The 8,405-nt window shown below is 39.7% G+C and overlaps 1 protein-coding gene across 1 annotated transcript; it reads right to left on the reverse strand.

Annotated features, from left to right (window-relative positions):
- Window positions 1-4,303: 4,303 nt before the first annotated feature.
- Window positions 4,304-8,102, reverse strand: LOC309890805 (putative ubiquitin carboxyl-terminal hydrolase 17-like protein 23; the record flags this gene model as incomplete). Its single annotated transcript, XM_082785208.1, has 3 exons — window positions 4,304-4,405; window positions 7,012-7,059; window positions 7,971-8,102. Coding segments are annotated over 3 exons (282 nt in total), but the record flags the coding sequence as incomplete, so codon positions are not given.
- Between the last annotated feature and the right edge of the window lie 303 nt (window positions 8,103-8,405).

Consider the following 8,405-nt stretch of genomic DNA (forward strand, 5'->3'; position numbering starts at 1 on the left):
CTATTTTGTGGTGCTTTGTGCACACGCAACTTACTTTAGATGCAGCAAACTTAAGCCGTCAGATTGAAGGACCATAGGTCCTGGTTTGTACACAGATCATTAACAACGGCTAGCTCTGGAATACGTGCAAGCAGAAAAAATCTTTTAACCTAATCTGGAATGGTGTACGGATGTGATTCGAACTATGTGGTCCAAAGCTAGTGCTCTGACACAATTCAGCAAGAGCTTTCCTGTCTTCACTGATCAACCTAACAACATGATCCCCAGCCAGCTGGTGCTATCTAAATAACTTAGAAACCACCAGGAAAAAAAAAAAAAAAAAAAAAAAAAAAAAAAAAAAAGGAAGACATGAGAAGCACCCAGAAAAGAATTAGGATAAAAAATGCGGAGTATGCTGGAATCCTTGCTTACTTGGAATCCTTCTCTCCATCTTTATCCTTAGACTTCTTTTTCTTCCAGAACTTGTGATATTTTTGCATTTTTTTCACCACCTACAAGCTCCTTTTCTATCTTTCTGTCTTTCCTTTCTATTTCACTTTCACTACCTTCTGCACGGGTATATTTTCTTTTTCTGTTTCCTTCTGTTTCAGTTTTCTGGCGACAGTTCTCCAAATGAGCTGACACAGGTGGAAGCGCATGTCTTTCACGAGAATGTCTTCTGGAATGTTGCTGAGGTACCGAGCAACGATGCAAGTCTGCTCGGGGTGTGCCAAAGCGACGTACATCTTCCTCTCTCAAGAGGGAACCGTGAGGCCATCCGCTTTTGTAATGATAATGCTTATGTGACCTGCTGTAGTAAGTTGCAGTCGATCTGTCAAAGGCTGAATCGCCGTGAGAGAACTTTCTCTCTCTACTGTCTCCTGTCGCATGAGGTGAATAGTAATCCTTGTAATAGCCACATCTTTCCCATCTCCGTGCTTCGTCTCGATAGTATCTTTCTCTGCTCCAACTTCTTTCCCCTTTGGATCGGTAGTACCTATTGCTACCTTGTTCTGATCTTCCTCCGCTGCCAGATCTGTACTTTGAATATTTGACTGCTCTTCTGCCATTCTCAGGGCTGTTTCTTTCACGAGGGAAAGATCTGTACCTGCTTCCCTCCCAGTACTCCTGCTTGTGACTCTTTTGCTCAACAAATTCCACGCTCAGAGAACACCTCCTCTTGCTGGAAGGACCTGCTTTTTGACTCTCCTTCTCTTCACTAGGAGCATGTTCCCTCTTGCTTCGGTAATGCTCTTTCTCAGTGGTTTTAGTCTTGTCCTTTGTATCTTGGCGTCTATCTGCAATAGCTAAGGAAGAAAGATTGTTAGAGCTACATTCAGTGTCAGACTCGAGAGAGGAAGTTTGCCGCAATTTCTCACCAGGCTCACAAGACTCTTTGCCGGACAAAACATTTTCTTTTGAAATGAGGTCACGTTCTTTTGATCTTCTTGCTTTCTCCTTGTCTCCACGGTCATCACATTGGTACTGGGCGAGGTATTCATCATTCCCAGGAGATTTCGGAGGTTCCGCAACACTGCATAAAATAAAAACCCATTTCTCACTTCTGCTGAAGGACGTGAATATTAAGAGTAAAACCTTCCAACGTCGAGCAAACAAACAAAAACCTCCGGACTACAGGAACGCTCGCAAAGATATGCCATTTAGAAACCTCTCCTGTGATTAGGACACCTTCTTCAGCTCCCAGAGAAAGTGCTTTTTCCCCTCTTGCTTCTGAAGCCATTGCACTAAAAAAGCAAACGCATCTGTCTCCTTCCACCTGCTGCTCTGAGAAAAAAGGCATAGGGGCGAGCGGGGAACAGCCAGTGTTTCTCCAGACAGTGGAGAAAAATGGAAAAACATTCTATAAAGGAACACAAGTTCTCCTTGAGGCACCAACCTGCATCAGAGTGATATGCTCAGTGCTGATCATTAGTTCTGTTCGTGACACTGGACACACAGTATGGAATTGTACTAATTTAAATCCTTCCATTAAATACTATTAGTAGACAGATAAAACTGTAACGAACTTCCATAAAGTCTTGTCTTAATCAGACTGTGCTCATTTTACCTCATTTCCTCTGACAAGCTGTTCAGCTGGCTGGCTCTGAAGGACTCCGTGATGACTTCTCGATTGACTGAAGGCATAGCTCCAGGCATCTGCAATTAAAACGCACAAGTCAGCAGACAAAAAAATACTATTTGTAGTAGTACTGAGGACTAGTCTTGTCAGAATGTCTCCATTAAATGGTAAGCAAGACCGCTGTGAGTTGTATGCATTATCTACACTTCAAAGGTAACCCCAACTCACCCCCCAAAATCTACTTTATGAAACTTAGGAATTTTTATCTCAGCTGAGCTTAAGTTGACAAGTTCTAATGTAAGCTCAGGTCTGCAAATTCTAAGGGGATAATACCACAAAGCCTTACGATCACATGTGTGCTGTGTTTTCTCAGTATTTCACCTGAATTAGGAACACAATAAACACTCCCGAATACATCGTAGGTGAGAAATTCTCGATGGAGCAAATCTATGTTTCAAGCGATCCATTTGTTTTAGAAAAGAACATCTCAGAAGGTTTAACAGGTTCAACTCGGCAAGTGGAATCATCAAGTTTCAGTCCGTTTTCTTTAGATTCATTAACTAACCTAATAGCACCATTTAGTGAATCTGTTTTTGGCAGCTCATGCTGGGATCTTCCTTTGTCAGCATTCTGACAGGAAGAATTGGAATGCTGCAATGTACGGACTACCTTTCCAACCAAAATTCCATTAGAGGACATTGCATTGCATTTCAAATTCCTTTGAAATAAGCCCTTTGACTCCTCCTCAGATTTTCCTGAAGATTCTGCACCATAAGGGACTGTGTTATCAGAGCTGAGTTTAGGATTTTCATTCACTGTTGGCTCCACAAAAATTTCATCAGAAACTTTTTTGTTTGTTTGCATTTGCTTCATTTGCATTACCGAATTTGTAATTGTGGATGAAGGAACAGCCTGGTAGAGATCTTCATCCTCCACAGCACTGCTAAGACAGTCAGGCTGTGACACAGTCTGACGAGCAGGCAATTTATTGTGAATACTGATGGTGATCTTCTGTTTTCTTGACGTATCAGTCATTGAAGGCCTGGTAATTGCCTGGTTTTGAACACAGGCCATTGGTGGTGCTGAAGATGGCCTTTTTAGGGTGACACCAGTGGTCTTTGTGTCCTCTTTTATGGATCCATTTCCATTTAAACGGCTTGAATTCTGTATTTAAAAAGAAGAAATTGCAAGATGGATTAACGCAAACACTGCATGTAACATTTTGAAACACAAAACTCTCCTACTGAGTGTTTCTACAAATGGTCTTAACACCTAAAAAGATGCTTAAAACCAAACAAAAAACCCCACACCAAACCCCAAACCCACTAGCAGTTTGGTGCCGTTATCTGCCCTCCCGCTTCCCTGAATTACCTTAATCATATGAGGAAGAAGTCGTGGTCCCAGAAATCCAGCCTGCTTACTATTAGCCCCCTGCTGACCAGGAGGGAATGAACAGGGATAAGATGGTGCTGGCAAGTAAAACGCACGTTCTCCAAGTGTCAAATCATAGCGCCTTCAGAAAAGAGCAGTGATCGTAGTTTAGTTTTTCTTTCAGCCTACTCTTGGATTAAATCCCATCCTATCATTTTAGAGGAACAGCTCATACGATATGGAAGCCTTCTCTACAGAAGGCTTCGCCAAGACTACAGACTGAAAAGTAGAGAACAGTCTTCCTACTAAGACTATCACTTGCAGAGCAATAATTCATTCTTACACCACAGATGACCTTCATTTCTCTCCTTCTCTAAAGTAGCCAGCTACAGATAACACATAGATAGCAATTTACACGAGTGCTGCAGTTTAAGGCCAAGCAACAAAAGATAATAAACGACACAGAGAATTTCAGGTTAGACAGAACTGAATTAGACAAATAATAATCTTCTCCCGGGACAGCAAGAAAAACACTTGCAAAACAGAAAAATATCAATAACAGGAAAGTAAATCTCTTCTGAACACATTTTAAGATTTGTTATTACCTGATATAAAAAAGTATGTAAGCTTGCTGACCAAGAACTCTTTTAATGTCAGTACGCACTACTTTAGCATCATTCATCTGATACCAAAGTCCATTACCAGCCTGCAAATAAAGACAATGATTTCTTTAGGTGAATTGCACGTTTTCCAGTTGAAATCACGGATAGGAACAAAATACACATGTGTCAAATAAAAATATAATGAAATCTTTTTCCCTAGAAACAGTAGCTGCTAGTCATGCTTTAATTGGTTTGCCAGCACAACCTTTACCCTGTTAGAAATGCTGTTGACTTCTACCTTTACATAGCATATATAGTGTCCTGAGTGACAGCTGACACCGTGATGTACCAGCACCGCGTATAAGGCATAGAGCAGTGGTTCTCCCATTGACTGCGACATGTAGGCTCTCAGGTCCAAATACTCCGGATATTTCACCTCCTAAAGAGACATCAAGAAGATAGAAAAATTATCCCAGAGTACTTCGTGGACTAGCCAGAGAAAAACACTTCCAAAAAACACAGACTAGAATTGATTTCTAGAATATATTTCTCGAATATATTTCTTGATTCACTACAAATAAGTCTTCCCATAAACAACGGTTAAGACTAGAAGTTGCAGAGAACTGTTTCCTGATGAATCAGCCTTCTCAGAGGAAAGCATATGCTTCTTGTCAAGCGGGAACTTTATTGATATTAAGAGAAAGAATAAGCCATAGTCGTTAGTCTACAATTATTGTCTGAAAATATTAACAACTTTCAGCTTTGGGGGATGTCCCATTACACAATGATATAGTTGCATTACAGTGGTAAATATACCTTGTTGATCTTTCCACCTGTGAAATCTGCAAATCTTTTCAGTGATATTGTGAGAACCTTGGAAGAACGGTGTATGGTAAACCTCTTGGATGCAGGAACCATCTTTTTACACCTTAAAAACAAGCAGAGATAAGTGTTTGAAGGCATCTTCTTTTTTTGCCCCCAAAACAAACTCCTTTTAATGTCTCACGCATGCCTATGCTATTTGAATGATATTTACTTGCATAATAGGTTGGTCTTTTTTCTTTTCATAAACCCATGCACTGCGTGTCAGGTTTGTTAATACACAGAAGAAGGTCAATTTTCCCAACAACTCAGAGCATAGCGGGAACAGGAATCTCTCACAAAAGGGTATGACCAGGTTGGATGGCAAGGTACCATTTCTTGGTCTACAAAAGTGGCTATTTGAACTCCAATCCTGGATACATTCTTTCAGCTTTCAAGGGAAATACAAATACTGAAAGCGGAACGAGAGAGCCTTGGTCCCCAGGGCTAGAAATTGCAAATAATCTCCAACATAGGTCGACTATCAACATCAAAAATACAACAGAAGCACATGGTCATTCTACAGGAGGGAGACATTTAACAGTAGGAAGTCTTCATGTACTGAGCTTGTCTGGAAAGACACTGAAACCATCTGCCATCCTTTGAAACAAAATAGTTCAGTTTGACACATTGCCCGCTCCAAGGTAGGACCTACGGTGTAAGCAGTGAAAATTAGCCACTAGCCCAGAGAACAACGGAAACTGGGCAGTTTACATCAAGAAAAGTACTGTCGAGAGCTAATAAATAGAAAGAACAAAAGTAGCTCTTTTTGAATTCTGATGGCAAAATACAAGCCAGAGAATTGCAAACCCATAGGGAATGCCTATGAACAAGACTTCCCCCCTCCAAGGAAACAAAAATCCAAGTCTTTTATAAACTTCCACAAAACTTGTAAGTAGATCCAAAGTTTAGAGGTAGTCCAACAGAGTCATGCAACATAGAAAACTGACATCTAGGATTAAGACCTAATTCGTCAAAATCTTACTCGCTACATTTATAGCAATTCTCTCCATCCAGCTCTTCAGGTTTCACAAAGAGTTCCAGAGCTCTGCTAACAGACGAAACCGCCTAGAGCAGCGAGAAAGAAGAGCGCAAAGTCACCGTAATTCACAATTCCAGAGACATACTAGTAGTTTATAAGAGAATCTTACTAACATACTCAAGCGATCTACTAGGAGCACTGTGAAGAAGGAGGCAGAAAGAGCATGCTCAGCATTGACCTCACCTGGAAGGCATTTGACTTTGGAACAAATACTTTTCCAGTAGCCTAGACAGCATCTACAGTGTGCTTTGTCATCAATACTGGGGACAAATTCATCAGTCTAACAATTAGATGTATATTGAGGTAGAACAACAAAGAAGTAGGACAGCATTATAATTTTTGCAGAAAGAGAATTCTTTCCCCTTAAACCCAATGCAAATGTGGAGACTATTTACATGGGTTCCACGGAAGGACAAAGTCCAATCCACTTCCTTAGCACCACCAAGCTCTTACGTTTTAACATTATATGTGGTTTGGTTTTTTAAGTTAAACAAGTTTAATTTAGAAAGTTATGCATGTACTTAAACATCATGAATTATATTTAGAAAACATCTTACCTTTATATCCAAAGTGATATCAAGAAATGCCTCATACGTATCCGAAACTGCTTTGCAATTCAAGCACTTCACTGGAAACAAAATATAAATGCTTAACATTATGTGAAGGAGACTAACTGTCCAAATTCAAGTTGTTGACAGATACTACTTTAGACAAACTACAGACTGCTTTACTACCGACAAAAGACACAGATCAGTTCTAAGGACAGGAATATTTTTTCAAGTACCTCTCGATCTTAGAAATCCTCCAAATATTTGATGAATGATGGTGGTAGCTTGAGAAGATCTGTCCAATCTGGAAATAAATTATAATCAGACCTCAGAAGATTTAAGGCACAGAATTAACTCTTCAAAGAGTTTGATGAAAACCAAGGATGATGTAGACTTGCGTTGCTGATAGTAAATAAGGCACTAAAAGGTGCTAGAGATCATTTCTGAGAGTAAATAAAGGACTAGAAGGTGCTAGAGAATGTATGAAAGTGAACTTGTTTATGCTTACTCGGTGCTTCCGTTCAAGCACGCTTCCTGCATAGCATCAACAGTATAGCGCAAGAACTCGTGTGCGTCTTCTTGACTGCCAAAACGGAAATGTTGTCCTATTCCTAAATAAGAAGATGATAGTATTGACCTCATTTAAAAATGAAATCATTCTTGTATTTCTAAAATCTCTCTTCATTGGAGTGTTAAAACCACTTAGACACATCAAATAATTATTTGAAGATTACAAGCTATCGAAAAGAAACACATCTGAAGCCACTTACGACTGAGATTACTGATAACATGCGTAGGCTCGATGGCATCAACAGTGCAACGCAGGGCCTGGTTAATGTGAGTCTCCATCGTGCACATCATGCAAAAATCTTGTTCACGACCTGAAGAGTGAAAGAACAAAGCATCCCAGTCCAGCGAAATATCCAGAACTACAAACATCTAAGTACAATTTAAACTATAGATACAATATCCACTCTCCTTGCTACATTCTATTCTCCCAAGATGCCAATGTCCCAACAGTCTTGTAACATTTCATTTCACACAACTTGACAGAAGAAAAATATCCACTAAGCCTGTATTCAAATGCATGTTGTGATGAGAAATCTAAAAGACTACTGCAAAGTCGCAGTTGTAAAGGCTGACAGGAATGTGAACTCCACAGGCTGCAAAATGTATTACTCTCTAAAATTACTACCAAATGCATTACTGTCCAATGCACTTCATTATTCCCATGAAGCAATAAATAATCCTTTAATAAACAAACAAACAAACAAACAAACAAATAACTAACTAAATAAATAAAACATGGTGCATTAATTGCACTCCATATGCTATTCGGAGCCCACTGCTAATACAGTGCTCAAAGCCAGCTGCTACAGGTAAAATCAGGCAAATAAGCTTATCTCACAGAATCACTGCTGTTCTTTCACCTTCAGAGCTATCCAACAGATTCAAAATACTGTTAGAAAGTACTCACATGACTGGCTGTGCTCAAGAGAAAGCATGTAATTGGCAAGTGGGGGTGTGTAGGTCAAACACTGTAGAGTAGCATTAAGAAAACATGTGTTGCCAAGATTGTACAGGCCAACTCCAACACTTTGTGTTTCTCGCCAATCCATACAAATCTTCTCAGGTGGAAAAAGAATGCTCTGTGGCGGAGCAATTCCATCATTAACGACTGCAAGAAAGTTAAATTTAAAAAGAGATCTTGTTTGTTTGTTTCGAAGAAAGGTATTTAAAAAAATACTATTCTGCAGGAGCACCTAGAGGAGCTAGCTACAATCCAAACCAGAAAAACTTATTGCAGACAGCTTTAATACCACCAAATTCAAATTGGCTGGTCAACACAATGTTTTGGGGAAAAAAAAAACAAAACCAAAAACAACTTTAGTCAACCATTTTAATTTTTCTAAGGCAAGGCT

Source organism: Aythya marila, assembly GCF_965140915.1.
Source record: "Aythya marila genome assembly, contig: HAP1_HAP1_SCAFFOLD_190, whole genome shotgun sequence".
In the NCBI taxonomy this organism is placed as follows: domain Eukaryota; kingdom Metazoa; phylum Chordata; class Aves; order Anseriformes; family Anatidae; genus Aythya; species Aythya marila.